At 44.9% G+C, this 23304-nt stretch overlaps 1 protein-coding gene across 3 annotated transcripts in view; it reads right to left on the reverse strand.

The window, feature by feature from the left end:
* Positions 1-23304, reverse strand: part of bcar3 (BCAR3 adaptor protein, NSP family member) — a 158276-nt gene that overhangs the window by 121133 nt on the left and 13839 nt on the right. For 2 of the 3 annotated variants that reach the window (XM_052011192.1, XM_052011191.1), the window contains exon 2: positions 6193-6321. The exons of the other annotated variant lie outside the window; for it this stretch is intronic. In XM_052011192.1, coding sequence (XP_051867152.1) covers positions 6193-6282 — 90 coding nt within the window. In that variant the 5' untranslated portion in view covers positions 6283-6321. The remainder of the gene's footprint in view (positions 1-6192; positions 6322-23304) is intronic. 3 annotated transcript variants of the gene reach the window in all.

The raw sequence follows: 23304 nt of genomic DNA on the forward strand, positions 1-23304 counted from the left end.
TGGTATCTGGGATGAACATTACAGCACAGTACAAGCCCTTCGGCCCACAATGTTATGCCGACATTTTATCCTGCTCTAAGATCTATCTAACCCTTCCCTCCCACATAGCCCTCCATTTCTCTGTCATTCACGTGTCTATCTAAGAGTCTCTTAAATGTCCCTAATGTATTTGCTCCCACAACCTCTGCCGGCAGTGTGCTCCACACACCCACCATTCTCTGTGTAAACCCCTGACATCCCCCTTATAGTTTCCTCCAATCACCTTAAAATTATGTCTCCTTGTGTTAGCCATTTTCGCCCTGGGAAAAAGTCTCTGACTGTACTCGCTCTATGCCTCTTATCATCTTGTACACCTCTATCAAGTCACCTCTCATCCTCCTCCTCTCCAAGGAGAAAAGCCCTAGCTCACTCAACCTATCCTAATAGGACGTTTGCCAGGATGAGTGCCAGAGGAAGTGGCGAGGCCGGGACAACAACGTTTAAGATGCAGCTTGACAAGTACTTAAATGGCAGAGAGATATGGAATTAATGCAGGCAAGCGGGATTAGTATAGATAGGCATGATGGTCAGCACAGACACAGTGGGCCTTAGGGCCTGTTTCGATGCTGTACCACTCAGACTTTATAACACATGATATTTATCTTCTACACTGCAGGTTTGCTTTCAGTGACTGGTTTATAAGGACACCTCTCTGTACATCAATATTTCCTTGTTCCTCCAGCATCAGAGTGTTTTTCATCTAGATTCCAGCATCTGCAGTCCTTTGTTTCTCTGCTTCTTCAATATTTACTGAACTACTTACTTTTATTTAAAGCACATTGTCACACACTGTGAGCATTTCGAAATTCCGGTAGTGGCCACCGACTGCCGAGTTGAGTAGCAACTGAAGGTTACATGCAAGTTCAAAAGCAAATCTGCGGCAGATCGATCCCGAGGCAGATGGAAGAAGTGGTTCGATTCCCTCCTCACCCCACACCCAGCTCACGGTAATCTGAAGAAACGGACTTTCACAATACCACACCGTCCAAATTGATGATCCACATGGAAACTCAGCACAAGGCAGCAGCAATTATTTAAAGTTGCATTGACCAACGCAGTAACTTATCCCTATACTCTGGCTGGATTCCGCCTCCTGGCAACACCCACCTTCAGACACAGGTTACCTGATACTTGAGCACCGATAATCTTGTCACTGTCTTCCTTAATCCTTCCACAGCCTCCATGTTGTCATATTGTTTGTCTAACATCCGGTTTTGAATAGAATTCAAATTTCCTTCAGCTAAGTATTGTCCAGATCAAAAGCATCATCTTCCTCCTCTGTCAAAGTCCGTTCTCTAGCCTTCAATTCCATCCCTCTCCTGGTTCAGATTGAATCAGACTCTTTACCATCAAAGAATCCTATTTGAACCCAAACTGAGATTCTGATACTTTTTCATCGTCACCTATTGCTGAGGCATACAGTTTCTACACCCTCCCACCCAGTACGATGTTCTCATAACAATTTATAGTGTCTTCATGAATGTACAATAGAATCTTCCTGAATGCATAAATTGTATGCAGTAAAACTCTGCATGTTTGGGACTTGTGGTGCCTGTCTAGCAGTCTTCCTGGACTACTGAATGTTATTCTAATTAATATTCCAACACACTTTTAATTCACTTTTTTTAAAAAAAGATATTACACACATAAATTTTCCAGCGAGACTGGCAAGTTTCAAGGGAGCACGGTTACAGAATAGTGGATTATTGGATTCTTCCTGTATGAGGTTTACAAGACCATACAGAATCAGATTTATTATCACTGATATATGTTGTTGTTTTGTGGCAGTAGTACAGTGCAAAGAGAAAAATCCATAAATTACAAAAATAAATAAATAGTGCAAAAATAAAGGAATAATGAGATAGTGTTCATGGACCGTTCAGAAATCTGATGGTGGAGGGGAAGAAGCTGTTCCTGAATCATTGAGTTTAGGTCTTCAGGGTCCTGTACCTCCTCCCTGATGGTAGTAATGTGAAGAGGGCATTTCCTGGGTGGTGAGAGTCCTTAACAATGGATGTCGCCTTCTTGAGGCACCGCCTCTTTAAAATGTCCTCGATGGTAGGGAGGGTTGTGTCCATGATGGAGCTGGCTGAGTCTACAACCCTCTGCAGCTTCTTTTGACCCTGCACATTGGAGCCTCCATACCAGGCTGTGATGCAACCAGTCAGAATGCTCTCCACTGTACATCTGTAGAAATGTGTAAGGGTCTTTGGTGACATGCCAAATCTCCTCAAACTCCTAACGAAGTAGAGCTGCTGGCGTGCCTTCTTTGTGATTGCATCAATGTGTTGGGCCCAGGTGTTGACACCCAGGAACTTGAAGCTGCTCACCCTTTCCACCGCTGACCCCTTCTCCCGACTTCCCCTTCCTGAAGTCCACAATCAGTTCCCTGGTCTTGCTGACGTTGAGTGCGAGGTTGTTGTCGCGACACCACTCAACCAGCCGATCTATCTCACTCCTGTACGCCCCCTCGTTACCGTCTGAGATTCTACCAACAACAGTGGTGTCATCGGCGAATTTATAATGGCGTTTGAGCAGCCATGAGTGTAGAGACAGTAGAGCAGTGGGCTAAGCACACATCCTAGGAGGTGCGCCTGTGTTGATTGTCGACAAGGAGGTGATGTTATTGCTGATCGGTACAAACTGCTCACATGTTGACTCTGTAACCTACTGGAGGAAACCAAATGTTCCAGTCTGACTTTGGCACTGTTGCCAAGTAGGCACATCACATCGATACAGAAAGAACCGTGTTTGCTTAAAGATACATTAAGCATACTCTGAAGATGCACTATACTTTTTTTTAAACAGCAAAATTTATCAATGTACACATTCAATGACAAACTACAAAAATCTTTGCTCGTACCTAGTACCACTCGCCATTCTCCCTAATCACAAAAAGCTATGTGGATTCTGAAAAGCATCTAATGGGCCATGACCATGATTAGTGACTTGTACCTGCAACTTTATCAAATACTGCAGTTGCTTACCAATAATTCACTGAACAAACTGGGCCAGTCAGCAAACACTTCTTGCAATTATTTTCATTCTGACTATTCCTGCATGTTCAGTATGAAGTTCAGCCACAACCTTTTCTTTCAAGCTGGTAGGTACCAGCCCATGACCCTGCTTGTTGTACCCCTGCTCATGTAACAACTCATTGTGAGAACAGTGGAGTTCTTTCAGCTCCTCATCTACATACAGGTCAATGCCTATCCACCCTTTCTATCCCCGTGCAAGGAGGTCACCACACTTAAAACGTACTTGGGTGAGTATCTGAAGATGGGATTAGTTCTTTCTCAGCTGAGTGACCAAGGTTTGGAAGGAACACTGCTCCATCACTATGTACAACCTTAGCTCTTGTGCTCTCCCTTCATTGGTTGGAGACCATTGGCATCTACCTTCAAACCAAGTTTGTAAGGTCATACTTATATGACACAGAAACAGGCCCTTCTCCCCAATCAGTCCATGCCAACCAAGATGCCTATCTAAGCTAGTCCCACTTGCCTGCATTTGGCCCATATCCCTGTAAACCTTTTCCATCCATGAACCTGTTCAAATGTCTTTTAAACATCACTTCTCCTTGCCAAAAGGTGTATTTGCTTCACTTCAACTTCATCCTGTACTCATGTGAACACGTCCACTAACATCAGGTACAATTCTTCTGTGCTCATTGGTTACTGAATCAGTGATCCACTTCTTGCTAGAGATATTCCATGCTTTATGCATAGAGTGCACCAGTCACACATCATCTAAAGTCTGTAAAAGTCATTAATCAAGAAACACTGTTGCCCATATCTTGTAGAACATAGAACAGTACAGCACAGAACAGGCCCTTTGGCCTACAATGTTGTGCCGAAATAGCTATTCCCTCCTACCTACAGGATGCCCATATCCCTCTATTTTCCTCTCATTCACGTGCCCATCTGAGCCCCTCTTAAAAGCCCCCAGTGAATTTGCCTCCACCACCCTATCAGGCAACGCATTCCAGGCACCCACCACTCTCTCAGTAAAATAACGTACCCCTCACATCTGTTCTGAACCTAGCCCCTTTCACCTTAAGTGCATGCCCTCTGGTATTGGATCGCTTAATAATGGGAAAAAGATATTGCTTGTCCACCCTATCTATGCCTCTCATCACTTTATACGCTTCCAACAGATCACCCCTCAGCCTCCGCCGCTCCAGAGAAAAGAGCCCAAGTTTGTCCAGCCTCTGCTGATAGCACGTGCCCTCAAATCCTTATAGAGGCACAGTCTTGTCCATCCAATCCTCAGTCTTGCCGAGCTACATTGGCCTGCTACGCCCCTTCAAAAAACTAAAAATTTTCATCATGTTAAGTCTTTTCATGTCTTTCATTCCTGTAACTTTCTCCAACCCTCCACGGACCATTCATTCATCAAATTCTGTATTTGTGCCCTACCCCCCACTCCCACCAACCCCCGCCCCCCCCCACCCAACTTATCTCCACCAATAGTGATGCTGTCCTCAGCTGCCCGGTCCCCAAGCTCTGAAAGATTCCCCCCTGATAACTCAAGCCTGCCCTCAGCCCTCTCCTCTTCAATCTTCCTTAAAATTTGTGATCACCCCACACAATATCTCCGGTTGTCATAACAGTTATTGTTTCCTTAGGTAGAGGGATTTCTTTCCTCCTCGATTAAAAACACTATATGATTGCAAGCTTGTGCTGTTCTTTAGACCGATAGTTGGCTTCCAACACCTCTCTCTAGTGCGAGGATGATTTTGATGGAGATCAGATGGAAGGAGCTCATTTAGGCCAATTGAAATAATCTCCAGAACTCTATGCCACAGTGTTAATAGATCTGACCGTAGTTACAAATCCCCTAAAATGTATCTGAGGATTTAAACACAGAACCGCTAAAAGTTTTGCAAAACAAAATTTGGTACAATCTCAAAGAAAGATGCTCCAAGTTTCAGCCTGAATGTTCCTCTCTCTTTCTCTTACTTGCTGACTGGATGTCATTTCTATTTACTTGGAGCTGAATTTTGCTCAGAATCGAGATGAAATCAGATGGCAGTATTAATTTTAAACATGCTATTCCCCAAAACACAATAAATTCTCACTATCAAGGATTCCAGTCACAAAATGCACAGCAGATAATGTGAAATACTCTAAGCAGCATTACAAGCAGAACAGTGAAGATAAGATAAGATATCTTTATTAGTCACATGTACATCGAATCACACACACAGTTCTCTCCAAACCCCTGCCCGAGCCTCCCCCCCCCCCATTACACAGTTTTGTTCCCCTATCTGCCCATCACCCACACACTTCACCTACTGGGTCTCCCCCCTCCCCTCTGTTTCCACCTGTCCATCATCCCTCCCTTATCTGGCTCCACCAACTACCTTCCAGCCCCCGACTCTCCTCTCCTCCCCCACCTAGCTCCATCTACCTATCACCCCCCCCCCCCACCCCTTGCCTGGTTCCACCAACTTACTGCAGAAAGGTATTGCACCCCATTGTCTTCACCCCACCCCATTGCACCTCACCCAATTGTCTTGCTCCCTGGATAGACAGCTCAATGAGCACAGAGCCCATAAACCAGCAGGTCCCATACCCGTAACCGCATTTCTATTCAGCTATTTGATCATAAAGAGGGCTTATGGTCTAGGGCCACAATTAGTTTCAACTTTGTTGGGATGGCTTAGTGAACCATCAGCTAGGTTTTCCACCACAACTTGACATAGAACAGTACAGCACAGAACAGGCCCTTCAACCCACAATGTTGTGCCGACATAGCTAATCCCTCCTACCTACAGAATGCGCATATCCCTCCATTTTCCTCTCATTCATGTGCCCATCCAAGCCCCTCTTAAAAGCCCCCAATGAATTTGCCTCCACCACCCTATCAGGCAATGCATTCCAGGCATCCACCACTCTGAGTAAAAAAAAACTTACCCCTCAAATCTCTTAAGAACCTACACCCCCTCTCTCACCTTAAATGCATGCCTTCTGGTATTGGATCGCTCAATAATGGGTAAAAGATATTGCTCGTCCACCCTATCTGGACTGACAAGCTCTGATATACCTTTCAGACCAATTAACATTAGCGGAGGGATTTTACTTATGGTTCGTTAAAAGTTTACTGCCTGTTTAGACATTGATTTTTTTTAAACCTGAGTCTCTCACTCACCTCCACGCCATCATATTCTTCGTCAAAGAGCTTCAAGTACTCTGGGAGCCCCAACTGGGCAAGCCACTTGGAAATGGACAAATGCTTCATCAAAGGTGCGTCCTGCCCTGTTCAAACCGGTTCCAGGCTCTGTTACCAGGGAAAAGAGTGGATATAGTTTTAATGCAAACAAGATGAGGAAACAAAACCACATTCTGCGATATGAAAGTGAAAGATGGGAGGGCTCCTCAATCTTATCTGTGTTGTAAATACTTAGTCATTTGGAACACTTGCTTCACTCAAGATTTTGGCCGACTGAAAGGTCTGATCCAATCTCCAGTCTTCAGGCACGAACTAGCAATGTGCAGAGACAAAAGGCAGCATATTCTTCAGCGAGCCTCAGACAGACAATGGCAGCTTGGCTGCCTGTAATACACTTGTCAGCCCATGGAGGAGAGAGTTGAGGACAGGGGTTGGGAGAAGGACAGGGAGAGGTACAAGCAGTAGTCAGTATACTACAGAGTCCTGATGTGGGGTTTTGACCCAAAACGTCGACAGTTCCTTCCCCCCACCAGATGCTGCTCAACCCACTGAGTTCCTCCACCAGATTGGTTTGTTGTTGAGTCAGTCTACTACCACCATTTTGCACTGGGTCTTAAATATCATCTTGCCTTTTCTGTTATATACAAGTACAGTCTCACTACTATTTAACCAAGAAAGACCTAGAGTTATACAGCACGGAAACAGGCCCTTTGGCCCAACTCATCCATGCCGACTGCGTTGCCCAGCGAGCTAGTCCCATCTGCCCATGTTTGGCCCATAGCCCACTAAACCTCTCCCAGCCATGTACTGATCTAGATGGCTTTTAAACGCTGCTAATATGCCCACCTCAACCACCATTTCTGGCAACTCATTCCAAATATGCACCACCCTTTGCGTGAAGCTGCCGCCTCAGAGGTCCCTTTTAAATCTCCCTCCTCTGATCTTAAACCTACGCCCTCATTTTTTTTAGCACCTTCTCCCTGGGAAAAAAAGACTGCGTGCTTTCACCTTGCCTACATCTCACAACTATGGATTGAAAATCTAAAATACTGCAGATGCTGGAAATCTGAAATGAAAACCGCAACTGTTGGACAGTGTCACCACCTGATGAAGTGCCTTGGACCTGAAACCTCAACTCTGTTTCTCTTTCCACAGATGATGCCTGACCTGCTGCGTGTTTCAACATTGTCTGTTTTAAATCTCACTAGGGAGGCAGTAAATTGCTCACCCTGAAACCACTAGACTCACTGCCTGGTGCATTTCCTGCATTATTAGGCAGGGAGGGACCAGATGCACATTTTAGGTTGCAGAGATAATACCAGCAAACACTTGCGTGTCAGAGAAACGTAAATAAAATTAATGGCCTGTGCTATGGAAACATTTGACAATTAGAGGATTACATTTCAAATAATTACCAACTGCACTCCTTTGTGGTCCATTGGTCAATAAATAACAACCAAAGCCACTCGCTACTATGAATCAATCCTCTTGGAAAGAAGCCACGATGCATCTTCTTCCTATGTCCATTCCATTGTCCGGTAACAAGATGTGGTCTTGAGCAGAGCAGGTCCTCCCCTCCTTCACTGATTAATAACCCGTCCTTAATAATGTCCCACCAGTAGCTTAGGCAAGTGCTGATCCAAACCTCGCAACAAAATTCTCTTCTAAAAACCCAATGGCCTGGAAATTTTATCAGAGTACAACAGTCCTCAGTGTCTCTTGTTTCAGTGTTATCAAATACCCTGTTGGGTATGTTGTGTGTGGGACAGGAATATTCATGGAGTGGTGTTGATAAACAGGATGCTTTTGCGACACGTAATTCTTGTGCATGGGGTCTGTGCACTGAAATTCCTTAAATGGTGGCTGGGACATGTTTTGGTGTTAAAGGGGACCCAGTCTTACCTGGCCCACTGCCAGGGGGTTGGAGGTTTTCGTCCTTTTCCAGGTAGGTCCTCCTTCAAGCGCACTGCCTGTTGCCAATTTCCTCAGCGTCCCCTCTCATCTCGTCGACTGACAGCTCCCCAACCCTGGCCCAGATGACCACCTACCCAACATCTGCCTTCCCCCGGCTCTCCAGCTGCCCGACCAAATCACACAGGACAAGGTTAACTGACAGACCAACACCTCTCACGCCACCAGCCGCCTGCCTAATTGACACCTTCCCTCCACATCCCCCATTCCGTCGTACCCACCACCCCATTTCCTCTTTCCCAACTACTTCCAATCTCTGCAGGACCCTCCCGAATTCATAGAATCAGAGAAATCAGAGCACAGAAACAAGCTCACCTTGTCCATGCTGAACATGATGCCCATCCACACTAACCCCATTTTCCTGTATGAGTCCCATATCCTTCTATGTTTTCTATCCAAGTACAGGCCATCCCAGGTAAAGAACACCCAGCTTATGGATGCTCCTAAAGGTGAACGAGTTCCCATAATATTATTAAATCCAAAAGGCCGATGTACATACATACGTTCATTCCTACGAATGGCAGGACTAGTTCTCTCTCTCTCTCACACACATACTATGGAGGTATGGTTTCCATATCGAGTGATTTTTGTGCATTTGCTAACTTATGGACAAAAGAGTCTGTAAAAACGGAACCGGTTCATTACCTGGGGATGGCCTGTACCTGTCCAAATACCTTGAAAATGTTACAATTGTATCCGCCTCTTACCACCTCCTCTGGCAGCTTGTTCCAGATATTTATGGGGTCTGTGCACTGAAACTCCTTAACTGGTGGATGGGACGTGCTTTGGTGTTAAAGGGGACCCAGTCTTACCTCCTTATGAAAAATTTACCCCTCAGATCTCCTTAAATGTCTCCCCTCTCACCTTAAACCTGTGCCCTCTAGTTCTAGACTCCCCTGCCCTGGGAAAAAGACCATCTATGCCCCTCATAATTTTGTTAACTTCTAGTGAGGATAAACCCAACTGGTCCAATCTTTCCTTGTAACTACAACCTTCCATCCAAGGCAATATCCTGGTGAATCTCTTCTGCTCTCTTGCTATACTGCTACCACATCCTTCCTGTAGTGTGGCGACCAGAACTGTACACAATAATCCAAGTGCAACGTTCCAACTCTCATACTCGGTGCCTTGGTCTACGAAGGCAAGCATGCCAAATTCACCCTTTGTTTCAGCAACCCAGGCCTTTAATCTCCAAACAATCTCTTTCTCCCATCATCACACCAATCGCCTCTCCAGTCCACCAATCCTTGTAACCTCTACCCTCCCACAACCTCATTCCAACTACTGTTCACAGCCACTCCTTGACTTATGCATTGACAGAACTCTTGGAAGGCAGGCCTGCACCAGTTCTATTACACACAAGGCCCGGGACATTGCATGCAGCAGGATTTCACTACCAAGGGTGTGAGTGGAGAGAAACTAGTGCCACTTTAACATCCCTTTTCAGGCAAGTTCAACATGTCCCAGTGAGATCAATCTACTCAGATGCAGAGCCTTTCAATTAGAACTTCTTACTAGCAAGCCAACATTTGTTGTCCATCCCTAACCACCCCTAGAGATAAGTAGCTAGCCAGACCGTCCAAGAGGGCAGTTGAATCAACCACATTCGTGGGTCTTGTATCACACAATAGGCCAAATGGGTAAGGATGGCCCACACACCCTCCTTGAAGGACAGTAAAAATCTATCTGCTTCACTAGTGACAATCCAGTTGTTTCTGGAGGTTGAGTGAGCTAGGGCTTTTCCCTTTGGAGAGGAGGATGATGAGAGGTGACCTGATAGAGGTGTACAAGATGATAAGAGGCATAGATTGAGTGGACAGTCAGAGACGTTTTCCCAGAGCGAAAATGGCTAACACGAGGGGGCATAATTTTAAGGTGATTGGAGGCAGGTATAAGGGGTATGTCAGAGGCAAATTTTTTACGTAAAGAATGGCGGGTGCGTGGAGCGCACTGTCGGCAGAGGTGGTGGGGGCAGATACATTAGGGACATTTAAGAGATCAAGTGGTAGTGGGCTACCACTCCAGATATTGGGATGCCAAATTGTAAAGTGCCAGGGAACGTCGATCAGAAAGAGCTTGGGATTCAAGTCCATAGTTCCCGGAAAGTAGCAACACAGGTGGATAGGGTGGTGAAGGCGGCGTACGGCATGCTTGCCTTCAAAGGTGGGAGCATGCAATATGAAAATTGGGAAGTTATGTAGCAAATTTACAAAACACCGAGTACTGAATGTAATTCTGGTTGCTACACTATCAGAGGATGTAGTTGCGCTGGAGAGAGTGCAGAGGAGATTCACCGGGACGTTACCTGGATTGGAGGACTTTAGTTACAAGATAAGACAAGATATCTTTATTAGTTACACGTACATCGAAACATACAGTGAAATACATCTTTTGCGTAGAGTGTTCTGGGGGCAGCCCGCAAGTGTCGCCACTCTTCCAGCACCAACATAGCATGCCCACAACTTCCTAACCTGTACGTCTTTGGAATGTGGGAAGAAACCAGAGAATCCGGAGGAAACCCACGCAGACACAGGGAGAATGAACAAGCTCCTTACAGACAGCGACGGGAATTGAACCCGGGTCGCTGGTGCTGTAAAGCGTTACACTAACCGCTACACTACCGTGCCTGTCCATGGTATGTATGTTATGGGGAGAGATTGGATAGGTCAGGCTTATTTTCCCTGGGGCGAAGGAAGTTAAGGGGTGACCTAATGGAGTATATAATCGTAACACTTTCCCTGTAACTGTAACACTTTATTCTGCATTCTGTTATTGTTTTTCCCTTGTAGTAACTCAATGCACTGATGTAATGAAATGATTTATGGTTGAAATGCAAAACAAAAGTTTTTCACTGTACCTCGGTACATGTGACAATAATAAACAAATTAAACTATGAGACAGAAACAGGATCGATAGAACCCTTTCTCCCCCATGGTAGGGGTATCAATGGAACTCATTGCCAGAGAAAGTGGCAGAGTCAGATACAATCACTAAGTTTAAGAGACATTTAGACAAGCACTTGCACAAGCATTTAGACAAGGTATAGAAAGACACAGACTTCATGCGGGCAAGTGGGATTAATGTAGATGGACATAAAAGGCTGGCATGGACATGGTGAGTTGAAGGTTTCTGTGCTGCACAACTCTGACTGTAACCCCATTGGGAAAATTATGAAATGGAACCAATAAATCTTGCAATGGATATGGTCTGAAAACGACAACAGATTTGAAGGCTACCAGGATATTGCAAGTGCCAGCTCACTACTGCCCACTCTGGTCTCTGGAGAACTGTCAGTCATTCATTCTAAAAAGGGGGGGGGGGGGGGGAGAGTAACTGCAGCTGTCAATCAATACATAGTATGATGATGAACAATTAACCTCCTTTTAATAATATAGCTCAGTGTATCAATGTGTCAAAATACAAGGGAAAAAAATCCTTTCCAGTAGAGCCATGGAATTATTTGTATTCACCCAAGGGGACAGATGGAATCTCAGTTTAAATCATATTCAGAATACAGCACTCCCTCTCTACTGCCACAGAGAGTCAGCATCCCTGTTCTCTGGAGTGGGTCTTGAACCTACCAACTTATGAATCAGAGCCCAGCCTCAGCTAATGTTGCAGAGAAACGTGCACAGAGATTCAATAGGTTTTAAATCAACCCAGGTACCAATCCTGGGTTGATTAAAACAAGATCATTGTCTCACGTAACCAGGGATGAGCAATAAAAGTGACCCTGACAGCAAATATTGTAAACAATTTATCAGCACAAAAATTAAACATTAAGCAATATTATTGTTTAGCACAGGACGGGCTGATAAACTATTGCCATATTACCAACCTTGAAATGAAGGAATTAATGCTACAATTAGCAACAAAACAAGGACACTCACCCTGTGTTCCCAGTCATCAAATGAGCAACAGATAGATTAGGAGTTGAACACAGACACTATTTACTCACTCATTCAGAAATGTACAAACTTCCAGGTTAAACATCAAGGCTTTTCAGAAATTTTCACCAGACCATTTCCACCAATGTGTTGGATTTTCTGTAGTTTTCTCAAAGAACCTTGCAAAGGCAGCCGTTAGACCACATATCCCAGCCTCCAATTACACTTACTCTCCCATAAGCACGAGTTATTTGGAGGTCTCAAACTGCTCATAACTCTGCATCCACAACACATTGCAAAATTAGAATTCCTCTCATTTCCCTGTTTATTTTGCCAGATACCCTAAATTGATGCCCTCTGGTTAGTGACTTTATTTACTTATATTGTGCCGGAAGTGTGGCGACACTTGTGGGCTGCCTCCAGAACACTATGCAGAATATGTATTTCACTGTGTGTTTCGATGTACATGTGACTAATAAAGATATCTTATTCAAGACCAAATTTAATGAAAATCGCCATTAAACCTTTCCTTAACCATCTCTTCTTCAAAGACGGCTTTCCAGTCTCTCCACAAAACTCATTTTAGCAAATCTCCTCTGCACCTTTTTTTAGGTGCACATATCTATCCTAAAGTGTGCTACCTAGTGCAAGCCACAGTGTTCCAGCTGAGGCCTAACCAAAGATTCATCAGAAGTCTCTTGCTTTTTTTTAAAACTCTGATTATAGTCAAAGGTCTTGTATGGGTTGTTAGGAACCTTGTTAACCTCTGCCATCTCGAAGGACAAGGTGAATCAATAAATATCACTATCAGATCTAACATAACCTAGCTAAGTTTCAACTTAACTTCTTAATTGAAAAATAAATTTTGCATCTGCCTACTGAAAGAATAGCTAGACTAGCCATGTAAATGGCATGTCCACTAGAGCAGGTCAGAGCTTGGATGGCCCAGTAAGAATAGCTGACCCATGTATGAGGAGCATTTGATAACTCTGGGTCTGTACTTGGAGTTCAGAAGGATGGGGGGGGGGGGGGGGGGGGGGGGGGGGGGGGGGGGGGGGGGGTGGGGGCGGTCTCATTGAAACTACTGAATACCAAAAAGCCTGGATAGAGTGGACATAGAGAGGATGTTTCCATTAGTAGGAGAGTCTAGAATCTGAGGACACAGCCTCATAATAATGGGACGTCCCTTTAGAACTGAGATGAGGAGGAACTTATTCAGCCGGAGGGTGGTGAATCTGTGGAATTCATTGACACAGAGGGCTGTGGAGGCCAAGTCATTGGGTATATTTAAGGCAGAGATTGACAGGTTCTTGATTGGTAAGGGTGTTAAGGATTACAGGGAGAAGGCAGGAGATTGGGTCTGAGAAAAAAAAATCAGCCACATTGAATGGTGGAGCTGATTCGATAGGCTGATTGGCTTTATTCTGCTCCTCTACCTCATGAGTTCGCTGATCATCCAAGCCTCTTCAGAACCCAAAGCTGGAGGGGTGATAGAATACCAGCCTTTTCCCTGGATGGATGCAATGACACAAGGAATTCAACACCATCCAGGACAAAGCAAAGCAATCTATTTGATAAATGCTCCATCCACCAGCTGACGTCCTTGCACCCTCCACCAACAAGCACACTTTGACAGCACCATGTACAATCCTGAAGACTCACTGCAGCAACTCACCGAGGCTCTTAGATGAGGGAATCAGCAAACAATACAGACACTAACAGTGACAAAGGTAGCAGCTTCGTGCCAACACACTCACTGCAGAGTTCATTTTCAACTCACACGCCATTCTAACTTGGACACAATTCTTCTTTCCCCGATTGCTTCTAATTTAAAATGCAGGTGCTACTTGCCCTATAGCACTTCATAATGTATCTGCATCATATCAATGGCAACCGTTCATGGCAGCCGCACTAGTCTGGGTGGAGAGAATCGATTAAGGAACAGAATCAGATTTATCATCACTGACTTGTATGTCGTGAATTTTTTTGTTTTACGGCAGCAATACAGTGCAAAGACAAAATTAGTATAAATTACAAAAATAAATAAATAGTGCAAAAAAGATCAATGGGGTAGTGACCATGGATTCATGGACCATTTAGAAATCTGATGCTGGAGGGGAAGAAGCTGTTCCTGAATCATTGAGCGTGGGTCTTCAGGTTCCTGTACCACCTCTTCAATGGTAGTAGTGAGAAGAGTGCATGTACCTGATGGCAAGGGTCCTTAGTGATGGATGGGGCCTTCTTGAGGCACCGCCTCTTGAAGGTGTCCTCAGTGGGGGGGGGGGGGGGGGGGGAGGTAATGGATACCAAGCTTTTGAACTGCAGAAGTAACTACTGCATTTACGTAGCAGATCCAGTTGAGCTTCTGGCCAATGGCCCCAGGATAATGATGGTGGGGTCGTCGGTGATGAAAGAAAAAGCTGATAATTAGTTTTTCGCTGTTGGAACTGGTTATTGCCTGGTACCTGTGCACCACATTTGTTGATCATCATCCAAGGCAGGATGCTGTCTGGGTCCTGCTTCATGAAAGAATGTGCATCAGAGGAATTACGGGAGCAATGCTCAGCAAACATCCCCCTGTACGACTTAAGATGGACAAAACGGCATTCAAGATGAAGACTTCAGGAGGAAACTAGGTTACCCACTCAGCACTTCTGACTGAAAACCAGTCACGTTCATCTTCTGCATTCGTACGTTGGACTCTGCCATGAGAAATGTTGTGCAATGTGGTGGGATAATTTTAACAGAACACCAGTACCAATTATGCTGCACTTATTCCCCCATTTACAAAATGTTTTTGCCCTGGCACTCCTCAAAGGATATGCTTCGAGCATATTCCTCGTCACATTGTAGCTTTTTATAGTGGCATAAGCCAAAGAAAGCTAAAATCAGCTCTGGTCCTGATCAACAACTGATGACAACAGCTCGATAAATGGGCCTCATGGACATCAGGTGTCAAGCAGAAAGAGCATCAGTGCTCTCCTTAACCCCTCCTGCCCTCACCCAACTCAAGATCCATTGCCTTAGCAGAGCGTCACTGGACTGGCAACCACTTCAGACTTGGAGTGGAGAAGCCTGGATGAGCTTCCTTTCCCAAATCCAACTGCTGTCAAAGCTGCTTCCTTCATCTCGGACTCATTGCCTATTTCACCCTAAAGCTTCATTGGTGTGGCCCTGCCTCCAGTTTATACCCACTGCCTCACCACATTGCAAACGTCCTCCTCTAGTCACGTGCCTCTATCAAGCCACAACTTATCCACAAAACCACTACCTTCTCTTTCACAAAGTCCCTACTTCCCCCATCAACAGTAAGCTTCACTGCCATCCCGTAAGCCGATCAATCCAAATAGAATGTCTTCATCCTGGTGTTTGATTTTGCCTAATATTTCCCACTTTACTTCTGCAATCCCTATGGCAACTATCTAAACATTATTTCCCCAACATAGCTTGTATTCTGATGCAAACTTTCCAATTGTGACAGATGATCATTGTAAGCTGGGTCCAAACCCAAGCATTTGGCACTTGGGGGGGGGGGGGCTATGTGGGAGAGAAGGGTTAGGTAGATATTAGAGCAGGATAAAATGTCGGCACAACATTGTGGGCCGAAGGGCCTGTACTGTGCTGTAACATTCTATGCTGGTCCAGCTTTCCACCTTGCTTTTAAAGGGTGAAGACTTACTGAACATCCTTTACCCAGAGTTGGTGTTTTCTTTCTTAGGAGATTTTAAACTGGGTACATGTAGAAGATCCCAGAACACCATTCAGAGAAAGGAGCGGGAGAATTGTCCTCGATATCCTGGCCAAGTTATCACCTAATTAACACCATTGTAAAATGAAAACAGATTATCTGAACAGAATCACTTTCCACTTGTGAGGACTTTCTTTATTCTCAAGTTTCCTGTATTACAAAGCAAAATACAGTTCAAAAGTTTTTCACTGGCTGTAAAGCTCTTCAGGACAACATGAAAGGCAACTAAAAAAATGAAAGGCTACTTAAAAAAAATGCAAGTCCCTCCTTCAAACTCAACCCCATTTTGCCTTGTTGTATTCTAAATTAGACTTGTCCCAACAGTCTTAAAATGATATTTTCCAAAGATGATGCTTGCTGTGTACTGATAGGCATTCCTCTACTCAATGCTTTAACAAGAGGATTAATCTACTTAATGTAAATGGATTTATTAGGAAGTTAATGTTTCTTAGTGTGATTGCAACAGACACCCCCCCCCCACCTCCCTATAAAGGTGAAATATCTTTATAACTATGTTACTACGAGAACAACATATTTCATTGTCAAACAGTAACAGTCCAATGAAAATCAGAGATGTGGTGACCTTTAACTCCCAACTCTCCCTCCTTACAAGCACCCGAAGCAAATAAAAATAACAATTTCTCAAGATCCCATGGTCATCGTGTTACAAAGACACAATCCAGGCAATACCCAGGGACATTGACATCAGAGAAGAAACAAGACAGTTGAGGATCAGAATTACAAAGGAGGGTGGTCAGGCTTTTAATGTGCTGTGAAGACCTATATATCAGAACTACCTGCAAGAGATTAAAGACCACAATAAGTAATATTCGCAGGTTGCACTAAATCTGCATAAATCAGAATTACAGGCAGTGATCCTGATGACAGCCTTCACCAGCAATGGGTTAAATTTGCACTAAAGAGCCTCGCATACATTCGCCATCTAAGCTTACAAATCAAGGCAAACACCGCATCATTTTCTTAATTTCCTCCAGTGACAACCTCAACTTTGTTGACCAGATGTGTCTTGTATTTCACATCAGGACAGGCTGGAAGTTATAACATACCTCCTGCAAATTACAGCTCTTCATTCCCGAATGCTTCCCACTCTCTCTCAAGAATGCTTGCCCGGTCGTAATTCCACAGCACAACTGGTACTGCGGAGCTGGTTCCACCACACCAGCTATCTGAGTGATTACCATCTGAATGAATTACCTGTGTTTACTCAGATGGTTTATCCTGTTTGAATACAGTGAACTCAACAACATTGGCTGAGACAAAAAGAGAGAGAGAGGCTGAAGTGCTGGAAGGGTCCAGGACCCTTGCAGGGAAGTGATGTTGGGGGGGCGGGGGGGGGGTGGGAGGGGGAAGGAGGGGGAGGGGGAATGGTGGTTCAGAAGATGAAGCTCATTCAAGCCACCATCTTCCCTTAGCGCAAATAATGCAAGCTGCAGAAAGGCTTTTTTTTGACGGAATATGACTTAAAACTTGAAAAAATGATGATCAATTTCTCAAATGTTCTCCAAGCAATGTTTGTAACTATGACAGCTCTTGGCTTTAACAGCGAGAGGACAGATATCAAAGTCTACGTCAGGCACTGCTGAACCACACTGAGTGCACAAACAACTCCGTGTTATTGTGCTTCTTAAAGAATTGCTCTAAATCTTTAATGACACCCTCCATCAGATACTCCCAGCTGCTTCTGTGGCATTCCCATAATCTCTGCCACTTCAAAACAAGCACAAACTGCGCACACTATTTGGGTAATTTTTCCTGTGTTATCATTAGCAACAGCCTTGAGTGTGAAAAATAAAACTGGATGTCTGCTAATCACTTTTCGGTACCTGTATGTATCAGTAGCATCAGCCCACTGGTGAAGCCCTTCCCAGCAGCAAAAGTGTCGGGGTTCACATGAAGATATTAATTTATTAGTCACATGTACATTGAAACACACAGTGAAATGAGTCTTCTTGCGTTACTGAGAACGTGCTGTGGGCAGCCCGCAAGTGTCGCCACTCTTCCGGTGCCAACATAGCATGCCCACAGCTCCTAACCTGTCCGTCTTTGGAATGTGGGAGGAAACCGGAGCACCCGGAGGAAACCCACGCAGACATGGGGAGAACGTACAAACTCCTTACAGACAGCGGCAGGAATTGAACCTGGGTCGCTGGCGCCGTAATAGTGTTACGCTAACCGCTACACTACTGTGTCACCCTTGAATGACTACTTGAGCAGGGCGGAGGAGGTTGACAGCTTTGCTAATGAGGTTCCAGATAATTCCTCTTTAGATTATGAAATAATAACCAGATTAAAATAACTTCACACTCAATTTCACAATACAGATCCTCCTCGGGTTACAAACACCTGACATATGGAAAGCCATTCATAATAGAGTGTTCGGGAGAACGGCAAGATGGATGGGGATGGATTTGCTGGCTGCTGCAGGCATCTTCTGCTGGGTGGGAATGGGGCACTTTTGCATGACCTCACCCCCACATGCTGCAACAATCAGAGGCTGCATCCATCCAGGCAAAGCTGGGAGCACTGAGCGGGCTCACTCACTGAGTCAGTGAGGCCGGCTGGCGGCCGCTCTTCCTCACCCTCTCCTCACAGCTGGTCCTGTTCATGTCCGACTTACGAACTGTTGGGGTGGTGAACAGTTCTCAGGAATGGAGCCCTGGGGGCTGCCTGTAGAGCCAGTGGTCGACCACCTGCATCAGTTCTGCCTTAGCTGGCAGCTCTGTCGGCTTGGAATCAGTAGACTTTGGCTTCGAGTCGCATTCCCTGACACTCTCACACAGTCGTTAGGAGGTGTTGTCAGTGTCACAACAGAATGGATGCAAAAGTGTGCCCATGGCACTAATTCAAAGAGCAGGGCTTCTCTGTGGTGCCTTGGCCAATCTCTCTCCCCCTCCCTCTCTGTTACTCACACCCGCATTACACAATAATTTTGACAGATTACTATGTTTGTTTGTGGGTGCTGGCTTTGCACAGATGTTCTGGCAAATTTCCCCACATAATTACAGCAACTACACTTCAAAACAAAAAGCATCTTTAGGTCTAAAGTAGCCAGGGATGAAATAAGATTCATTATTTAATGCAAACCTTCCACCGATAACTGCTTCATTTACTTGGTTTGATCAATCCCTTGTATTTTGGAATTATTTTACTTTTAGCTTTTATTCATAGCATTCTCTCACTATAAGGAAGTTGAATACCTTTGAATGCATCAGGTGGATTGTGTCTGGTTTATCAGGAGTACATTCAACAGCTGCACCTTGTACGCTAACGCAATCCAGTTTTATTTAATCTATTGCCCAATCCTCTCATCACAGGATGGATTTATTTTGCTCTTTCTGCTTGCGCACCTAATCAAGAACTAAGTAATCTTACAGCTGAACATATCCCTGAGACTGAAGGAATGACAACACTTAACAATTTATATGAAGGGGGCAACTACACAAGGTGGCAAAACGCTAGGGCACAGCGATTAGTGCCACTGCTTCACAGCTCCAGATCAGGTTGGATCCTGCCCTCTGGTCCCGTCTGTATGGAAGTTGCACGTTCTCCGAGTCCATGCCAAGTTTCTGCCAGGCATTCCTGCTTCCTCCCACATTGTAATGATGTGTTGGTAGAATAACTTGCCACTGTAAGTTACCAAGCATAGGTAAAGGGCAAAAATAAAAATCAGACAGGTGCTGGTTCTTACAGTTCATTTCCAAGGTTGTTTTATGATAATTTGCCAGGGGGCTTGTTATTTACAAAAGTCACTTCACTATTTGACTGCTGATGCTGTCCAATCCTTCCCTCACTGAAACAGAGGCAGCCACTGCGCACCAGTGCGGAGACAATGGATGTTTAAGGCAGGGCTGCTCAAGTGAGCCACACTGTCCTGAACATTGCAGAAGGAAATCCCAACTGTGAAAGTTAGGCAGCTAAAAAAATTGGCCCTCTCATTTACTAATTAATGCTTCAGAAAAAGAGGAAAGTGCAGTAAGTTAGCATGCTGCTCATAAGAGAGGATAATAATTGGTTCTTGTAAGATGTATGTGCGCACTTACATTCATTCATGGACCAAGAAGAAAGAAAGAGGAGCAGGAGGGTTGTGGTCAAGGGGACTTATTCTAGCTGGAGGTCTGTGACTAAGTGGTGTTCCTCAGGGATCCGTACTAGGACCCCTGCTGTTTGTGATGTTTATAAATGACCTGGATAAAAATGTACATGGGTGGTTTAGCAAATTTGCAGATACAAAGATTGGTGGTGTTGTGAATAGTGTAGAAGACTGGCAAAGGATGCAGTGGGATATAGATCACTTGCAGATATGGGCGGAGAAATGGCAGATGGAGGTCAACCCGGCCAATTGTGAAGTGTTGCACCTTGGGAGATCAAATGTAAAGACACAGTACGCTGTTAATGGCAAGACCCTTAACAGTGTTGATGAGCAGAGGGATCTTGGGGTCCAAGTTCATAGCTTCCTGAAAGTGGCTACACAGGTTAATGGGGTGGTAAAGAAGGCATATGGCATGCTTGCCTTTATTAGTCGAGGCAATGAGTTTAAGAGTCAGGAAGTTATGCTGCAGCTTTATAAAACTTTAGTTAGGCCGCATCTGGAGTATTGCATTCAGTTAGGAAGGATGTGGAGGCTTTGGAGAGGGTGCAGAAGAGGTTTACCAAGATGCTGCCTGGATTAGAGGGCATGTGCCATAAGGATAGGTTGGACAAACTTGGGTTGTTCTCTCTGGAGCTGTGGAGGCCGAGGGGAGATCTGATAGAGGTTTATAAGATTACGAGAGGCATAGTAGACAGCCAGTATCCTTTCCCCAGGGTTGAAATGTCTAATACCAAAGGGCATGCATTTAAGGTGAGAGGGGGAAAAGTTCAAAGAAGTGTGGGGCAGTTATTTTTTTTTGTACACAGAGAGTGGTGGGTGCCTGCAATGTGCTGCCTGGGGTGGTGGTGGGGGCAAATACAAAAGGGGCTTTCAAGCAGCTCTTAGATAGGCACATGACTGTGAGGGAAATGGTAGGATATGGACATTATGTAGCAGAAGGGATTAGTTTAGTTGGGCATTTTATTACTAATGTGATTGGTTTGGCACAACATTGTGTTTCTGTGCTGGCCTGTTCCATGTTCTAGGTTCTAGGAATAGGACCACCTGCAAGCCCGTCCCACCACTCCTCAAGATCAAGGCTGATCTTCAACCTCGGCCCCACTCAGGTACGGATCCTGCACTATCCCCATATCTCTTAATATCCTGGAAATCTATTGATCTGTTTTGAATAAACTCAAGACACATTCCAGAGCCCTGAGGCAGTAAATTGCAAAGATTCACCACCAGCTCATCTCAGTCTAACGTAATCAAGCAGCACAGAAACAGGCCCTTTGCCCACTACACCCATGCCAACTATTAAGTGTCTATCTATACTATTACCATTAGATTCTGCACAGATTCACATCCAGTAACCCCCCCCCCACCACCCCCATATTCTACCACTCGCATACACACTAGGGATGATTTCCAGCAGCTAATTAACTGTCCAATTTCAGAATCAGATTTATTATCACAGACATATGTCATGAAGTTTGTTGCTTTGTGGCAGCAGCAGTACAGTGCAAGACATAAAGACATAAAACTTACTATAAGTTACAAAAATAAATAAATAGTACAAACAAGGAATAACGAGGTAGTGTTCATGGATCATTCAGAAATCTGATGGTGGAGGGGAAGGAACTGTTCCTGAAAAATTAGGTGTGGGTCTTCAGGCTCCTGTACCTCCTCCCTGATGGTAGTAACATGAAGAGGGCATGTCCTGGTTGGTGAGAGTCCTTCATGATGGATGCTGCCTTCTTGAGGTACCACCTCTTGAAGATGTCCTCGATGGTGGGGAGGGTTGGGCCCATGATGGAGCTGGCTGAGTCTACAACCCTCTGCAGCTTCTTTCAATCCTGCGCACTGGAGCCTCCATACCAGGTGGTGATGCAACCAGTCAGCATGCTCTCCACCGTACATCTGTTGAAATTTGCAGGAGTCCTTTGTGACATACCAAATCTCCTCAAACTTCTAACGAAGTAGAGCTGCAGGAATGCCTTCTTCATGATTGCATCAATGTGTTGCGCCCAAGACAGATCATCTGAGATGTCGATGGCCAGGAACTTGAAGCTGCTCACCCTTTCCACCGCTCAAGGAAGACTGGTGTGTGTTCTCCCAACTTCCCCTTCCTGAAGTCCACAATCAGTTCCTTGGTCTTGCTGATGTTGAGTCCAAGGTTGTTGTTGTGACACCACTCAATGAGCTGATCTCTCTCTCACTCTTGTACACCTTCTTGTCGCCATCTGAGATTCTGCCAACAACAGTGGTGTCATCAGCAAATTTATAGATGGTGTTTGAGCTGTGCCTAGCCACACAGTCATGAATGTAGAGAGAGTAGTGCAGTGGGTTAAGCACGCTTCCTTGAGGTGCGCTTGTGTTGATTGTCAGCGAGGAGGAGATGTTACTGTTGATCTTGGGGCATAGGAGGGAAAACTGAGCACCCGGAGGAAACCCACATGGTCACAGGAAGAACATGCACAGTCCACACAGGCAACAGCTCTACCAATTTGCAGGCTGCCCTTTATTCTGACATGGGTGTTGTTGGCACTGCCAACATTTATCGTCCACCCTGATTTAATGTGTGTGAACATTGAATCAGGACAAGGCCAAGACAGGCTCCTATGATGCTGCGGTACTTACAGTGACTGGTGCTCAATGACCAGGCTTTGACACAGAGATACCTAGAGCTGCTGACGGAAGAGTACAGCACAGGAAAAGGCCCTTCGGCCCATGGTGTCCATGCCGACCATGGGAATTATGGAGCAACATCTAAATTTTTGGGAGGGAAAGGGTGAAGTGGGAAAAAATATCAGAGCACACTAATCACAATCTTCTTGTTGTGTGCAATTTAACTTTTCAAACATTCCACAGAAACTATATTCCAAGTCAAAGCTCACAAGAATGCAGGAAAAAAAATCCCTTGGAGTAAACAATTTAAACATGCTTATTACCTGCACATTAGGCCGGGTTGCTGAGGTATGCACTTCACTGCCTCCAAGAATCAGACTAAATCACCACAACAAGCTTAGACAGAATGGAACCAAGTGAGTAATCAGCTACAAACTACGTGAACTTGTCTCCCCCTTCTAAAATCGGTAGACTGCTTTCGGTAAACAAATAATATTTAATAATGATTGATATCTGGGGCCTATGACTCACGATCATGAGCACATCATAATCTCTGGGAGGGCAAGGGTGAAGTGGGAAAACAAAGGCACACTAAAAAACACACCAATAACATGCATGCTGCAGCTGTTATTGGTAACACACTTTCACGTACCCACTGGATACTCCAGCAGCTTTGATAGCATTTCTCCTTCATCTAACAAGGCCCGTGGCCTTTGCTTTGCTGCCTTTAGCAGCGCGTTGTGCACCTGGGTGTCAGTTCTGCTCCT

The sequence above is a fragment of the Pristis pectinata genome, chromosome 3 (genome assembly GCF_009764475.1).
Source record: "Pristis pectinata isolate sPriPec2 chromosome 3, sPriPec2.1.pri, whole genome shotgun sequence".
Lineage (NCBI taxonomy): Eukaryota > Metazoa > Chordata > Chondrichthyes > Rhinopristiformes > Pristidae > Pristis > Pristis pectinata.